The following is a 17,088-nucleotide window of genomic DNA, read 5'->3' on the forward strand; positions in this document are numbered from 1 at the left end:
CCTACAAAGACCCCCATAAAGGAGATTGGAAAGACATCAGGCAACCATTAGACACCTATGAAGACCCCAAACTGAGCATGATCATACTCTAGTCCGAGCCAGGTGGGAGGTACACCTGGGCCCTTAAACTAGGCCCAGGCTCATGACATTACCCAGGTGGGCTTAACTCAGCCAATGGGGTCAACCAATACCACCAACCATGTGTCCTCAGACAGAGGTTTCAAATACCCTGGCTGTGGGAAGGCCTCCTCTCTTACTCTGCTCCTGGTCAGCGCAGTGGAGGGTCAGGGGCTCCCTTCCCTGCACAGGCGCACATGCACCAGCTCTGGGCCTACTTGGGGCCCACCATCTCTGGGCCCACATGCTCTTAGCCTCTGGGTTCTTGGGCTTCTGGCTTCCCGGGATTCCCCCCCTTTCACACACATGTAGGCACTCTCTTCCACGTGACTGTTGGTGCCCAGTTGTGAACCCCAGCATGGCTTCCACGCAGCCTGGCACACGTCCTTGAAATAGCACGCACTCTTTTGAGATGGTAACACCTGAAACTTGTCTTTTCCTTCATAAAAACCCACTGGCATCACACAACATGCTACAACAGTGAATTCTTTAAGGGTCTGAAGCAAAGGACCAAGGTATAACCCACTCCAGAAACCTAACATTAGTTCTGATAAAATGGCCCGTCTTCTTCCTTGCCTTCATGAAATGATCGTTGAGGATAAGGGAGCTACAACAAAGTGTGGTGAAGAGAGCAGATGGTGCCCGGCTATCAGTCTGAATAGTGTCTGGGTTCTTAAAAGCTTGCATTCAAACAAGTCGCCTTTTAAGCGAGAAGTCAACTAAGTCCACATGGAACAAGCACACTAGTTTGTGTGATTCAAAGATGACAAGTACAAAATTCAAATATAATGAAGGGAAAAGTGTCAGAGTTTACATTGTGAACACCCAATTTGTGGATGGCTGTGAAAGACAGTGGGAGCCCAAAACCCTCTGCAAAGTATCTACTCAGATTAAACTGCTGGCACATCCCCCTATAGCCAGAGGCAACGGTCTAAAAGGGCCTTACTATCAACCATAGATCATTGCAATCCTGATTAGGCTGGTAAAACTCGGTACTTGGCCAGTTGACCTACCTCTAGACCTAACCTGAATGATCTAGGTTCTATCTCTTGTTTGATCCAGGCTTTTAAAACATTGCTGGAGGTCTTTTCTTTCCTGCTCTTTGTGGTATTTTAATCTTTATATTACTATTGTTTTATCTTTACCACTTCATCTCATTTTCTTTATTGTTTCTGTTGGGTTTAAGAGTTTATGAAGCAGGGGAGCAGGGAAGGAGGGGGGAAAATGAGGAGCCGATGCCAAGGGCTTAAGTGGAGAGCAAATGTTTTGAGAATGATGAGGGCAAGGAATGCACAAATGTGCTTTCATTGAGGCATGTATGGATTGTGATGTGTTGTATGAGCCCCCAATAAAATAATTTTTAAGAAAAGAGTTTATGAAGCACAGAAGGACTGGATGCATAGAAATAATGACTAGTGGAAGAATCTGCAGGGAGGTAGGCTGGCTAGGAGAAGAGATGTGGAGGGTGCCGGGATTTCGAGGGCAAACGGTGAAGGCCGAATGGGGAGGAGCCCTCGAACTGAATGTGATTACACAGGTCACTTTAAAGGTGAGCTAGTCATGGGGGAGAAAAAAAGAAAATGTTCTGAAATTGATTGTGGCAACGATACTGTAAAGGCGAAACTGAGGAACAGGGAGGAAGAGGGACATGACAGGACAAGGGAGAGCAGAAACAGAAATAGCTTTATTCGGTAGGGGGAGGCCCTGGATGAGGCCAACAGGTCAGGGAAGTCGTGCTCAGCAGCTGGAGGCGAGGGCTATAAAGGGGTGGTGAAGAATGTAGGGTAATTAGTATATGGGGTGTGGAAACCAGGAGAATTGCTGGTGGACTCCTTGCTGCTTTCTTCAGCCAGGAACATCTGGTTTCACTGGTTATCTTCTCTGGTGCTGGCTGCCGCTGACCTTGGGGATGTGCAGGGAAGCTCCTGCAGGACCAGACCTGCTTCAGCTTAGTCCAGACCGGGGCTGCCTAGTTCAGACCCGATCCAAACTGATACAATGATACAATTTTTCTCGACATGATTGAACATTTGAATTGTATGATGTAGATTACTTACCAATAAAACAAAACAAAAATATATAAGCAGGCTTCGTAGCTGCTAAGGGGTCACTTCTGGGGTGGGGCCCAGGGCCCAGGAGTGTTCCAGAATCTTGGCCAGGGCGCCATAAGTTGAACTGTTGTCAGCTAGTGCCAGTCGGTGCTCCCTGTGGTCAAATGGCCCTGCCGATGTCGGCTGTCGCTGCCATGGGGAAGTGGCAGCTTCAGAAGGACGAGATGTACATCACCTGCGCTGAGCACACTCACTTCTATGGTGGAAGGAAGTCAGTCATCCCCAAAGCAAATTTCCGCCGCTTGCTTTTGACCTCTCCAGTCTCGCCCTGCAGCCCTTCCTCTGCCCAGTTGCACCCCAGAAGGCGTAGTCTCTAATTTGCTTGCCTTTCTCTGCCCCTGGCTCCAGAAATATGGGAGCAAGCCCAGCCCTGGAGAGAAGTCCCTGATCGACCTCAAGGTGGCAAAGAACCGCGCAGGCAAGTACCACTGCCCTGTGCTGATCACCGTGTTCCCCAGCGACACCCACCTGGTGGTCAGTCGGCAATGTTGGCAATGTCAGCGCCTACAAGGCAGTGGAGCGGCTGATCCTGCAGCCTAAGCACTTCCAGGATCTGCCTACCGATGAGCCCTTCTCCCCGCAGGACCGCGTCACCCTCCAGGATCCCGCCCACCCGGACACGTTGAACATACAGGTTAGCATGAAGGGGGCAGACGCAGAGGATGATGAGAAGGCCAAGCAAGACCGGTCTTAAAACCCGAAGAACACGGCACGGGGACCCGCGAGGCCCGGCAGGAGCGCTACACGGAGTTCAAAGGGGACCAAGTGCTGGCGGCCACCTTGAAGGCCCCCCAGAGAGGAGAAAGTGGACCGACTGAATGCCGCCCACGGCTCTACCGAGAAGGTCAGTGCCTCCGTCACCTCCACGGCCGGGGCCCCGGAGATGACTACGAAGACATCCTGCGGGACCACCTGGTGAAGAAGGGCTCCATGCGGCTGCACCCCAACAGGGGCCACCTCAACCTGGAGCTGCACTGCGACCTGTCGCCCCAACCCTGTGAGAACTTCATCAGGCCCTGCAAGAAGCACCATCTCCCGCACATCCATCTGGAACTCGGAGATCCAAGGGGGCGACCCCTCCGGCCCTCACCCGGGGGAGCGTCGGGCCCACCCTGTCGCACACGGGCTGGGGGATCCTCAGCATGTCCAACTCCTGGCCCAACGGCACCCAGGCTCAGGCCTTCCTCCCCTTCTCCACCTGCACCTACCTGGACAAGAAGCACACAGTTTTCGGGCAGGTCGTCGGGGGCTTGGACACGCTGACCACCATGGAGAACGTGGGAAGTGACCCCCAAACTGACAGCCCCAAGGAGGAGATCTGGGTCTCTCATGCCTTTCTTGCTCACTCTGCCCTCCACTCAGCTCCTCTGCTGCCAGCCCCCCCCCCACTTCAAGGACCACCTGCAGGCAGACATCTGGGTCCCTTGCCCTGTGGCTGGTATCCATCCACATGGAGGAGAGAGCCAGTCACGGACAGAGCTGGGGGCACCAGGCGCGGGGTGAGGGGAGGGCAATCTGAACTCCAATCTGATTGATGTCCACTGTCTGGCTTACATCCTACGGACCCACAGCTCTGTAGTAGGAGCTCATGGCGCCTGCCTCTTTTGTCAGTACCACCTCCGAGGGAGTGTCCTCGCCCGTGGACAGCTGTATTCGCAGGCCTACCGAAACGGCCAAGGTGGCCTGAGCTCTGCAGCCCTGCTCCACAGGCCTGGTGTAGGCCGCTCCTGCGCCCCACAGGGCTGGAGGCTCAGGGAGAGAGGCTCTGTGCCCCAACCTTTGGTTCCTGGCCCTGGGTCCACAGTTCAAACAACGCTTTTCAGGCAGTAGAAGATGACAGTCGAAGCCCAAAGATGACAGTCGAAGCCCAAAGTCCATTTTCAGGGTCCCCACGTGGATCACAGTCCAGGCACGGGAATATGTGAAGTCAATTGTAAAGTCAATCACGGATGCTGTAGTTAGGGTAAAATTGTAACACCTGACCATTTGATTGCCCCTTTGACTCATTTAAAAATTGTTTTACTTTGTATATGTTCTGCTTTCTTTTCTATTGAGGTTTTCCTGTGTTTTGACCTGTCATTGTTGCTGAGGTTTTGTGATTTGTTATAGTACATGAAATACAGGCTAGGTGAATCTATAGAGACAGATGAATAATTCCCTAGGGGTCTGGCTGGAGAACTTGGGAAGATAGGAGATGTTAACAACAATGAATAAGAAAAAGATTTTAAAAAAAAGAAAAAGATTAACATATTGTGAAATTGATTGCAGTGTTGATTGTACAAGTTTCTTAATATGATTGAACTATTAAATTATATAATACATGAATATATGCCAATGAAACACTTAAAAAAAACAAAAACGAAGAACACACACAAAACATGTTTTTAATTTGAAAAAATTTTTAAAAAGGACATGCTGAACATTCTCTAGCTGGAAGAACTGAAAGGAAAAAGTCAAACCTCAGCTGAAATATTGAGGAATTCTGTGGGCAAAATAACCACTTCCCTAGTTTATTATAATTCATTGCAATGCTATATATAGACCCAAGCAGCTCAAAAGAGGGTTTCTGAGACTTTGTAAATTTTTTCACAATCAGACAGTTTCATCTTTTTCCTGAGGAACTGCTTGGTAAGCCTGAATCACTGACCTGGAAGTAAACAGCTTAGTTTACTGAGCTGCACCACAAGGGAATCCTAGAGGCAATGTGGTTTGGCATGGTCTTAGGGGAACTGATTGAATGATGCAGGAAACATTAAAAAAAAAAGGAATATAAAGATTTATTGTACCAAAAGTAATTGGCTAATGTTTCAGAAGGTAGCATATGATCAATAATCAATAAAATAGGGGGGTATTCAATGGTATTAAAGGAAGAAGTCAAAGCGACACTAAAGACATCAGTGGAAGCAAGTCTCTGGGAATTAACAAAATGCCAATTGAGATATTTAACTAAAAGAAGGCAGTTCTGGAAACAGGCCAAGAACTTTGGAAGATTGCTAGCCAATGACTGAAAGAGATCCATACACACGCTCATTCCAATGGGATGCCCCGCAGGAATGAAAAGGAATGGGTTATTGATACAGTAACTTGAATGAAGCTCAGAATTGTATAGAGCGAAAGCAGCCAGTTCAAATAAAAGTGCATACTGTATGATCTCATTTACATAAGTTAATAAAATGCAAACTAATTCATAACACTTGTCATCATGTTAATTGCCTGAAGGGAGGCAGAGGAAGCATGCAAGTTGTGAGCAAATTAGAGTCAGCTCTATTTACAGAGAATCTTGTTTATTTGTTCTCACCGGCTCCTACCACTTCCTAGGGTTCATCAATAGTCTGACAACAGTCTGGACTGTTATGTGCTGTTTGAGCCCTGTGGGAGTCATGTTGACCCCTGTACATCTCCCAGCCATTATGCATAATTGATACTGATACGGAGTGCTAAGTTGGAGATTGAATGCTGATGGAGTAGGCTATAGGATTCTTTCAGATTTTTGTGTATAGATAGCACTTTTGACTTTTTAAACTTTCATGTGTTGTCACAATTATAGCCCACCTATATGTAAGTCTAAGGAGCCCTAGTCATGTAGTGGGTACGAACTGGGCTGTGAGTCACAAAAGTCAACAATTTAAAACCACCAGCTGCTCAGGGCTTCCTATTCATGTAGTCTCGGAAATTCCTAGGGCAGTTCTCCCCTGTCCTGTAGGGTCACTGAATCGGCATTGACATGATGGCAGGGAGTAAGACACGTAAACATGTAATTAAGATTGTTCAAAGAAACTGTTGCATGGAAGTTATTCCCCAGCCAACTCTATTAAAGAAGGATCGCATGTCTTTCCAAGGAAGAAGAATTAGGAGAGACAAGGACATGATGTTTATTTGTTAAGTAGGTGGAATTCTCAGGAAAATAGCCTGTTTAGGTTGGGCCCTGTTAATTAGATGTGCAAGTTTTTCCAAGTAGTTTTTCCAAGCTGGACTCCAGTGTAGGAAATTCTGGCACCAATGAACCAAACTTATTCTGGGATGTCTCGCCCAGCATGCTGTGTCCATGTTCCTGAGAACTATGCTATCAGGATGGTATCTGTGGCACTACGGAATCTATTTTACAGTCTGACAGCCTACCAAGATTGTTACCATTCCTATAAGCAGTGACGGACTTCCTTCGAACCAACCGCCTTAAAAGACATTTGAAGAGGAAACTCTGCTGGCCACAATTTGTATCACTAAGGTCATCATTGATACAGGAAGTCAAGTTCTCATCTGATTGTACTGAACCATGGGATGGGCTGGAAGATGGTTGGCAGCTGAAGAAACTGCCCAGGGGCCACATCTGACCTTCTCTGGCTTCCCTATCACCATAAGGCAGAGGTTAGGCATGCCACCAACTTGCATTTTTTACTTATTGTGACGCCAATTGTTTCTCCTCCAACATCCTACTTTCCTTCTGGATTCAATAATCCAGTGCAGTGACCTCACAGACAACACTCACACTGCCAGGGGGTTATTAGAGAAGTTAACAGTTGCTACCAGCTAGGCTCAGAAAACATTTTTTGGTCCACCGCAAGCCCTTTCCTCAGTCAGCAGTCACATTTTTCTCTCTGGTCCTCGGCCTCTGCCTCATGGGCCAGTAAGACAGGCTGCTGCCCTGCTTCACAGTCTCATACTCTCCTCGCCTTGGCCTCTAGTCTTGGCCTGGCTCGTTTTCTCTATCCATGGTTTCCATGCTGCAGCCTCAGTTGTGTTATGACCTGGGCCTCTACCATTTCATACAGAGATCTCAGACATGCTCCACTGGTGGCTCTTCTTCGATGATCTGACATTTTTCTCTCTTAAACACAGAGCAATGGCTTTGATGGAGGTGTGGTTTTTGTGTTGCAGCAGATCTTGTCCCCAAGGAAACAAAGGATGAATTCACCTTAATGCTGTGCATTAGCATAACAGAGAGCTCTTTCCAAAATCAGATTTTAAACACAGACATAGAGGCTAGAATTTATGATACAGCACATAAAGGGTTATGACTAGAAGGGCACATTTAAAGTGTTAGATTTCTGGGATGGTTTTCCCGGGTTCTTGCTTCTCTTTTTTTTTTTTTTTTCTTGCTTCTCAATACTGAAAGAATTCACGTGGCAGAAGCCCTTTTGTAATCCAAGTAGCTTTTGTGAGGCGAAGGGAAGTTCTGGGTAGTACAGTTTTAGTACCAGCTGTCTCTGGAAAGCATTCAAGTCTGCTCGTGGGACCTCCAAAGAGTTAGGTACTGAAGATGGCCACTTCAGGGGAGCAGGAAAAACCATGAGGAAGCAGTACAGGAACAAGAGAGCTACTGCCCCTGGTCTCTGCTTTTTCTCCCCCTCCCCCCACTTAAGGGGGCGTGGTTAAGGGCATCGTCTCTTCTTTAGTGGCTGAGTTCCGGGGGCACCTGATGGTGATGTTACTGGTGCCTAGGGTGTGCACACGCTCAGGTTGACCTTCACCTGTGTCTAGGTGACCTTGGTCTGAGCATGCCCACCTTTGGATTGTCCCATAGGTGTCTAATGTGTGCCTGACTTCTTTCCAACCCCTATCAAAAATAACTATTATTTCAGATGGGATATTTTTTGGCCCCATCATTTTACCAGAAATTTCAACCCCAATAGTAGGTTTGAATAGAAATAGTGTGTGACCTTGGATGCTACATTATTCCAGACCAGCAGTTCTCAAACCTGTGGGTCGCGACCCCTATGGGGATGAACGACCCTTTTACAGGGCCCGTCCGATTCATAACAGTAGCAAAATGACAGTTATGAAGTAGTAATGAAACTAATTTTATGGTTGGGGGGTCACCACAACATGAGGCACTGTATGAGAGGGTGGCGGCATTAGGAAGGTTGAGACCCACTGCTCTAGATAAAGTGCAGAGGTGGACTAGAAGCAACTCTATAGATGGCTGTATGGTCATGCCTGAGTTCCAATCAGGCAGATTTTACTAGCAGCAAAAAGTGGGAAATCTCAGAGCCCACACTCCTTGTATCATAATCTGTAAGAAGAGGACATATAATGGTCATAACAAGACGAGAAAACAAAAAAATGGCCTTTAGAAAAATGTAAAGGCTTTGGTAACTTACGAGTAGCAATAGCCCACTAAGCAGAAGATAAAAATTCACTCCCTGTTCCTTTGTAAGTATATGCCAACTATTACTCACTGTTGATGCCGACTCAAAGCAACCTCACAGGACAGCGTAGAACCTGCCTCTGTGGGTTTCTGAGACGGTAACTTTAGGTAGCTAGAAACAGGAACCAGGGGGGGTGGGACCAAACTAGGTCAGGTGGGCTTAATTCAGCCAATGGAACAACCAGTATCGTTGGACCATCCCTCCCAGCTGAAGGCCCTAAAAGCTGCAACCTGGAGACAACCTTTTTTCCCCAGCTGTTCCTTGGCCTTCTGCTCCTCCTTGCCTGGTCTCTCTGGCCTCAGACCGCCATGTGTGGGTGTGCAGTCTCGTGATTTGCCTGGGTTCAGTGACTGTAAAACCGGAAACTTCTGTCCTTTAGAAAAAACCACTTGGATCACAAACCAGGCTCCGCAGTGAATTCTTTCTTGTAGGAAGCCAAGAAGGGAGGTATTTCCCACCTGAGAAACCTAACAGTAGCTCTTTGTGGGAGTAGAAAGCCTGTCTTCCTCCCAGGAGTGACTAATAGATTTAAATTGTTGACCTTGTGGTTCACAGCCCAATGAGTAAACTGGCTCCTATCAGGGCTGCGGAATGACAGTGTAAGCTGGTCAAATGGGTGAAAGCAGCTGAGTGAGGATGTGGAATGAAAACATTGTTCTCACGGAGGAAGAAGGAAACTCAGTGACATACGCTGTTGTGATAAGCCACAAGTGAAACTGTTAACTAGAGATGGGCGGTGATTGAGTCCTTATGTGTTGGCTTGTGGAAATTCCTTAAAGTTGGACTGAACTTGAATAAGAGGAGGGAGAAGATCCAGAGCCCTTTTCCTACTCTGGCTCAACAAAGGTTAGAAAATTCAAAGTGCAGAAAGCAAAAAGATCACTTGGGAGGGGGCTGGCAGTAGTGTGGGATGTAAGATGGTGTGCTAATATGGAAATTAATGGGAATTAGCATATTAAGAGCCAGTTAGAGGGTAGAATTGATGAAACAGGTAAGGTGAAAGAGGTTAGAACCTTAGCTGATTCCCAGGTTCCTGTTGGAGACAATCAGGTGACGGTTCGGCCAGTGAGATAAGGCATAGACATTTAGAAGAAATAGTTTTGTTTTAGACTTGCTGAGTTTAGGATCCAACATGCATTGGCTATATAACTGGAAGTAGGTAGTACAATGTTATATGAGTCAGACGTTCAGAAAAGAAAGCTCTCAGGAGATATGGAGCCTATAGATGGTGCTTGAAACCAAAGCACTTCATCAGAATCATCTTGGATACTTATTAAAAATGGCCTTATTCTAGACTTACTGTATCACTATCTTTAGAAGAACCTGGAAATCAATATCTTTAAACAAGCATCACAAGGAAATAGAGGTGAAGTTTAGGAAGAGAAAAGAATTCACATTTCACTCAGTACCATCGGGTGGATTCCGACCCAGGGGGACCCTTTAGGTGAGGGCTAGAAAGTCCTCTCTCTCCTGTGGAGCATCTGGTGGTTTCAAACTGTTGACCTTGCAGTTAGCAGCCCAATGCACAACCCACGAATTAGGAATAGAAATCTTGAAGAAAAATCAACACTTAAGCCTCAGGAGAGCACTGTAATCAAAGGCCACTGAGGAAGAGGGGCTCTTAGAGTGAAACACATTTATGGTGTGTTGTGTGGGAAATCAAGTTTCAAGAAAAAGCAAATGGTCAACAGTGAAAAAAGTTGCAGAAAGGGTTCAATATAAGAATCCGAAAGTAGCCCTGGTGGGGTTCTGGTTTATGGGTTGGGCTGCCAACTACCAGCGGCTCTGGGAGAAAGATGAGGCTTTTCCATAAATATTTAGTTTCAGAAACCTATACGGCTTCCTGTAGGGTCCCTGTCAGAATCCACTTGATGGCAGTGAGTTTGGTTATGGTATACAACAAGGCGCTTGTGGCAAGTGAACAGTGAAAGACACCAGTGATTACTAAATATAAACTAGGCATTATGTAATACAGATGGGATTTAGCCAATCCTTATTGTTGATACATCACATTCTGCTGATACAACATTCACGGTGGATGTGGAGATTGAGGCAAGCTGAACCTCTCTCCCTGTTCTCTGGATTGTTCACAGACTGAGATAATCCAGTCTCCATGGTTATGCATATCCAAGTTCAAGTATCAATATTTCAACTCAAAAAATGTAATTGAAATACTTTAAATTTGAGGTATGTTAGGGCCTTGGATCCACTATTTTATTACTAACCTCAGGGCCATCGAGTCAATGCTGACTTATAGGGACCCCCTGTGAGCTTCTGAGACTAACTTTTAGAGAAGTAGAAAGCCCAGTCCCCCCACCCTAGGAGCTGTTGGTGGTTTCCAGTTGTCTTAGCCAAACGCCTAACCACTGCACCACCCAGACTCTATCATTTTCAGATTGGGTACCTGCCAGGGGAGGCAGCATGTCATCTCACAAATACCTCATTTGTGGAATAAGAATTTAAGCCCCAAGTTATTGTTTGAAGACAGGTTTGTCTCACCTTGGCTTTGGTTACTTAGTGTTTAGAACTCAAAGGCATGACCCCAACAGATGGTAGCTTTAGCACACAATACATTTTTAAAAGTTTTATTGGCACTTAATCTACATATCACACAAGTCTATAGTTTAGTCTTATCAAGAATTGTACAATCATTACTACAATTTCAGAACTTTTCCTCCCCAAGATTAAATCGCCTTTAAAATTAGTTGTGTAATCACCTTCAGTTCTAGAGCTCACTTCTCCCACCGTCAGTGGTTACTCCTGAATACACAATTCTTTTGAAAGGCTTTTAAAAACTGAAAGTCGGTTCAATTTATTTTTCATAAAAAATCTAATATTTTTCTTCGATTTAGACCTACAGGGGATCACCTTCAATGTGAAACTTCGCCTAGATAGGGTGCCAAAAGGCCGGAAGGACTGCATCCCCTTCCCCATAAATATTACAGTGTAAACGGAGCTTCAAGGGCCAGCCCCGCCAACTTCCTGGTAGACTGCGGATTCCAAACTGCTGCAAAACTCAACAGTTGCAGAACTTTGGAGTGCTAACGAGCTTCCGGTAAAGATGCACAACTTTTGAGGGATCTAAGTGAGCAAATCCCACAATGTCTTTCCCTTGAGTTAGGACTATCAAATTCTGAAGAGTCATTTTGGCTGCCCCCGCGCGCGGCAAGCTAAGGTGAGGATGCGCCACCAGCTAATAAGTCCCCCCGCGTCCTGCCACCTGGAGACGGCTCCTCGGCTCCGAGAGCAGCAGCCAGACGGGCCAATAGCGAGCTGGCTCCGCCTCGGCGGGGGCGGGGTCCGCGTGCCCCTCCTGTTGCGAGTCGGTAGCTTCGGCTGGGGCTGGAGCGCGGTGGGGAGCGCGGGACCCGCGGGGAGCGTCTGCCGGGAGCGGGTTTTTTTTTTTTTTTAAGGGCTCGCAAGGCTTTTTCTGGAGGGCGGGCCTCGGCGAAGGGGGCGTGTCCGGAGGCGGCGGGTCCCGCCTCCCGAGGGCGGGCCTGTGTGGCGCCTGTGGGCGGGAGTCGTGGGCGGCTGGGCTGCCTAGCAGAGCGGCCGCGGGCTCCTCCCAGTGGCCGGTAAGGGCGGAAGCAGGAGGTGGGGGTAGTGTGCGCGCCGCTGGTCTCCTCTCCCGCGGCGCTGGGGCCCGCGCTCCGCGGCTACTGTTGGATTCGGCGCCTGGCCGGCGGCCGGCTCTTCCCGCGGCCTCCCGCTCCTCGACCAGGCCTCCCTCTCAGCGCCAGCCCGCGGCGCCGACCCCCTCCCGCCCCGTCTCACACTCGCCACCACCGTCGCCACCGCGGCCCCTGCCCCGATGGCTCTGTGCAACGGAGACTCCAAGGTCAGTCTGGCGGAGGGGGGCGCCTCTCCCGCCACCTCTCGACGTCGGCGCGACTGGGGAGCCGCGGCGCGGGGCCCTTCCCGGCCCCTACCCGCCGCCCGTCCGCGCAGCCCTGCGGCCCGGGCAGCGGCGCGCGGAGAGTCCCTGGTCGGGGCCTGTGGCTTGTTTCTTTCCTCGGGAGCGGATGCTTTGTTGATTTTGGTGTGCGTGTGCGTGTGTTGGGGGGGGGGGTGCGCTCGCCGCGCTCCGGGCGTCGGCGGCCGACCCGCTGACCCCCGCCTCCCCCGCGCCGCTGTCGGGCCCGGAGCCCTCGGGGGCGGCCGGAGGGTGGGGACCGGGATGCGAACCCGGGTGTGTGTGTGTGTGTGTGTGTGTGTGCGCGCGTGCGGGCGCGGGGGGGGGGTGTCCCCTTTGCCTTCGCCGGGAGGCCGGGAGCCTTTCTCTGGGACCTCGGGGCCCTCCGCTCGCCGGGCCAGGTCGCGGACCTCGTGGGGCGGCCGAGCTGGCGTCTTCCCGCCACCTGGTTTCCCGCCTGCCGCTCTGGAGAGGCCCGGTCGGTGCTGCACACCCGCCGTCGGGGAGCCCCGCGTGGCTGCCTGCAGGGGTGCTGGACGCGGGGGTCACTCTCACCCTCGCTCTGGACCCTTCCCGTTTCCGTGGCAAAGTCTCCGTGTGCCTAGGCCCCGCCCCTCGCCCGCCGGCTCCCGGGTAACGCGCGGGCTTGCGGTGGGATCAGCCCCAAGGTGCTGGAAAGTGGCTAAATTGACGTGCAGGTGGGGAGAGCACGTTTGGACTTCTACTGCGCTTCCCGCCGCCTTCCACTCAACTTTTTGCTTTCTGCCGCTTCTGAATGGACCACCTTGGTGTCTCACATTTTCCATGGCTTGGAGTTCCGGATTTGCAGAAAGTCAGTTTTGTTGGAGGGGAAACGGCATAGTTTTGAATTGTTTACCTGATTGAGCAAGTTGTTTCTCCTCTTGTACATGATTTAGGACCAGGCTTTAGGAAATCACTTCATTAAGTTAGTTAATTCATACCACTCTGTGGAATTTTAGACTTCATATAGGAATTGGTATTTCAAGTTAGGTACTAGTGTATCTCAGGCAGGATTTTAATATCGTAGAGGTGTCCCTAAGTGGTGTGCGTCTTAGTGCATGGATCCTCTCTGAAAGTGCGCTTATTACCTAAAAAAGGCACTTCCAACTATTTATTAAATAACAATACGGTTTGATGTTTGGTTTTGAACTGTGGAGACTGATCGATTGGAGCTCGCTCCCAGGGTTGCATAGCTGAGTAAAGACAATCAAACCAGATGCTAATGGACACCTCCAGCGCCATACTCGACTGGCAAAAAGTCTTTTTCCTTTAATTTGAGCCTTCAGCTCATTGGAAAGATTCACCTTCGTGCTTTCCAAGTGTGATGTGGAGGAGACACTGTGGTATTAAAAAAAAACTTAATTTACAGACTTTGAAAAAGAGCTTTAGTGCATTTGAAAAGAGTATTTTGATAAATTGAAGTGACAGAAAATTAGAGACTCACTTTCCAAATTAATCTATTTTTGGCATCGATAACAAATTTTTGTTTTGGGAACTTCTAAGGAAATCTTGACTAGGTTGATATTTGAGCCTGAGGTTGATTACTGGTTAACTTATTTTCTGTTTTGGTCCTTTATGTTTTATAGCTGAAGAAAGATAAAAGACTTGCTGTTTCTGTAGTTACAAACTTGGATGAGTTATGTGTTTGATAGAATTAAACATGCTCATTGAATGTGAAAACAGCTAGCCGTGGACCAAATTGGAAGGATTCTTAAGAGGAGCAATCCAAGGAATTAACAAATTTCATCAAAGAACTCTGACAATTCTGACAAACTGACGTGCCATTAAGCCTAAGAAACATAAGTAAGAAGATGTTTAAGTATGAGGGAAATACGCATATTAAAATAGACTGATTTACCTAAGAGCCCTACCTAGCAATCCATTTTCTTAGTTTACCACTAAATCCTCAGCTCTTTACCCTCAGGAGTAAAACTTTCACACTGTACCAAGGCTTGCTTATGCCGAGGATGCATGCTGATTATGCCTCTGACAATTGTGTGTAAATCCTAGTTCATAAGTTCAAATGGGCAAAGAGCTAGTTTAAATTAGTATTTTTTCTGGTGCTTTTCAGTTTTTACCTGGATTTTCTAAAACGCTTTTTTTTTTTTTTTGCATGATGGAAATTAGGGAGGGACCTAAAAACTGCGAAATCGTTTGGCCTATTTTCCTAGTTTTACACTGTAGCATTTTAGAACTAGAAATAATCTTGGCTTTCTAAACTGAAATTATAGCTGGGACAAGAACCCAGGTTTTCTTTTCCACACTGTTCTGGTTAACAACCCAAAGCAGAGGCTATTCTCTTAGTTGGGAAGCCTAGGTAGTTAAGTGATCCATTTTTCTTCAAGAACTTAACTATCCCTGTCAAGGTTATTTGACATACGATGATTACTTCAGGTTTTGTGAAGGCAGCGTTATCCAGATTGGTGTTTCTCTGTTAACTTTGCCAGGTTTGACAATTTTGTTGACGAACTACTAACTGCCTCTTTTGCCATGGAGACTAGACATGAATAGTGCCTGACTGTCCTTACTGAACATTTTGATAGAAGAGTACAGAAGTGGAAAGCAAATGCCTTGAGAATGATTGGGGCAGGGAATGTATGGATGTGCTTTATACAATTGATGTATGTATATGTATGGATTGTGGTAAGAGTTGTATGAGTCCCTAATAAAATGTAAAAGAAGAAAAGAGAAAAAAATGATTAGGGCAAAGACTGTACAGATGTGCTTTATACAATTGATGTATGTATATATATGAACTGTGAAAAGAATTGTATGAGCCCCAATAAATTGTTAAAATTAAAAAAAAAAAAAAGGCTTTCCTGTATGTGCAATCCAGGACAGGTAAGCCTAAGGAGGGAGTAACTGGATGAATAGTTCCTTGGGTGCAGTATGGCAGGGGAACTAGGTTGGTGGAAATGTTTTACAACTGATTGTGGTGATGATTGTACAACTCTTCTCGATGTGATTGAACTATTGAATTGTATAAGCTGTGAATCACATGCCAATAAAACTTTTTTAAAAGAAAAAAAAAAAAAGAAGAGTACAGAAGAATCCTGAGCAAATGGGGGAGATGCAGAACAGAATTTCAGATTCTCGTGGTCTCCACAGGCCTTCTTGAACTGTAAGAGAGGGTGGATGAAGCCCTGAGATAGTCTGTAAACTTAAAACCAAAAGTATTTCCAAAAGTCTTTTTAAAACAGCAGTAGTTTAACTAGTGAAAAAAGATCTGCCATGAACAGTATGCGCTTTTAACAACTGTCTATGGGATGGAATTGAACCTTAGATGGCTGGAGTAGAGGAGGTAAATTTGTTATCGTTAGGATTTCTCATACTTGGATTGGTGGTTTTAAGTACTTAATAATTGGGTATGATAATTGGAGGTTGTTGGTTTTTTTGTTTGTTTGTTTTTGCCATTAGGTAAGTTTTCATTAATCATACAAATGAATTTCTGTAGTACTCCAGGGCAAACCAGTTAGCTAATCGTTTCAGAGGTGGCATGGGGCCAGTTACAGTACAATTTGTCACTGGTGTCCAGCTGGCTGGTAATTTTCTTCACATTGCCTCTGGGGTCTCAACAATTTAAGAAATTTAGATTTTCTTCTCCTCCCTGCTCAATGGTTTTTTTGGGTCAGCCCAGTGTTTTTGTTTGTTTGGGGGTCGGCCCAGTGTTTGTTTGCTTTTTCATTTGTTTTCTTCAGCTTGGCCTTGTTGGTTTCACCTTTTTGAAGCTGTTGGTTTTCTTCCTGTCCAGCTTAGCTGTTGGCCTTTGTCTTACAACAATCCATGGCGCTCCGCTCTGCTCCCAGCCAAGTTTCTGGGAGAGCCCACTCTTGTTGCTATAGCAAGAGATTGGTACTTAGAGAATCTTGTGGCACCTAGTAATGTTAACATTGTTTTCCTAAAAAGCAAGCCTACTGCCATGAGTCAATTCCGACCAACTCTTAGCGATTCTTTTGGTAGGGTTTCTGAGACTAATCGTGTCAGAAGCAAATGACTTCATCTTTCTCCCATGGAGCTACTGCTGGCTTTGAACCTCTAACCTGGAGGTAGCAGCCCATCACCTAATCTACAGTGCCACAAAGACAAATTTATATAGCCTGAGATTTTAATCTGGGATATATTGAAATTAAATAGCTATATCCTCTTATGATAACCTAATACATTTTTCACAAAGGGGAAAGTTGGATTTTTTCCCCCTTTTAATTTTGTACTGGTTGTTAAATACTTATCTAAAATGGAAGAAGAGCTGCTACAAACAAAAGTAATGGTTTTTGTTATATTCTTTAACTTGGAAGGTTTTTAAAATTCCTCTAGGAACCTCAAGTGACTGCCTTTAGCGTGACTTAATTTGTCATTGAAGAAAAAGAAATGCCTTTTCGAATTAAGAAAAGAGTTTTATTAAATACTTGTTACATTTTTAAGGCTGCTTAATTATATTCCAAAAGATGAAATTTGAAGTCATTAATAATTTGCTGTTGATCATGATAAAAAGTATCTTCTGTTGTGCTTAAGCATTGCTTTTGTGACTATTCAAACCTAAACTCTGGCAGGTTCAAAATGAAGAAGGCTTCAGTGTTATTACAGAATTCTGAAGCACTTTGTGGATCAACAAAAAGTAACTGTTTCATAGAAGTTTGAGCCCCTTTAATATATAAACCCAAGTTGTTTAGAATATTCTCTTTGTGTCCTGGGGAGTAGAGACATTCTGTGTTTGGAATAATTCAAATGTTTTCTTCCATTCTGTGGGGTGTCTTTTACTGTACTATTATTCTTTCACTCA

At 46.5% G+C, this 17,088-nt stretch overlaps 1 protein-coding gene and 1 pseudogene across 2 annotated transcripts in view; both read left to right on the plus strand.

The window, feature by feature from the left end:
- Nucleotides 1–2,362: 2,362 nt before the first annotated feature.
- On the plus strand, nucleotides 2,363–7,145 carry LOC142446086 (RING-type E3 ubiquitin-protein ligase PPIL2 pseudogene; annotated as a pseudogene).
- A 4,782-nt stretch (nucleotides 7,146–11,927) lies between these two features.
- The window catches only part of GMPS (guanine monophosphate synthase), a 71,729-nt gene continuing 66,568 nt past the window's right edge, over nucleotides 11,928–17,088 (plus strand). Inside the window, exon 1 of one of the 2 annotated variants that reach the window (XM_075546955.1) lies at nucleotides 11,928–12,212. In XM_075546955.1, coding sequence (XP_075403070.1) covers nucleotides 12,186–12,212 — 27 coding nt within the window. In that variant the 5' untranslated portion in view covers nucleotides 11,928–12,185. Of the gene's footprint in view, nucleotides 12,213–13,047; nucleotides 13,120–17,088 lie in introns of those variants that run through there. The other variant, XM_075546954.1, reaches the window with a different exon arrangement.

Source organism: Tenrec ecaudatus, chromosome 4, assembly GCF_050624435.1.
Source record: "Tenrec ecaudatus isolate mTenEca1 chromosome 4, mTenEca1.hap1, whole genome shotgun sequence".
Taxonomy (NCBI): Eukaryota; Metazoa; Chordata; class Mammalia; order Afrosoricida; family Tenrecidae; genus Tenrec; species Tenrec ecaudatus.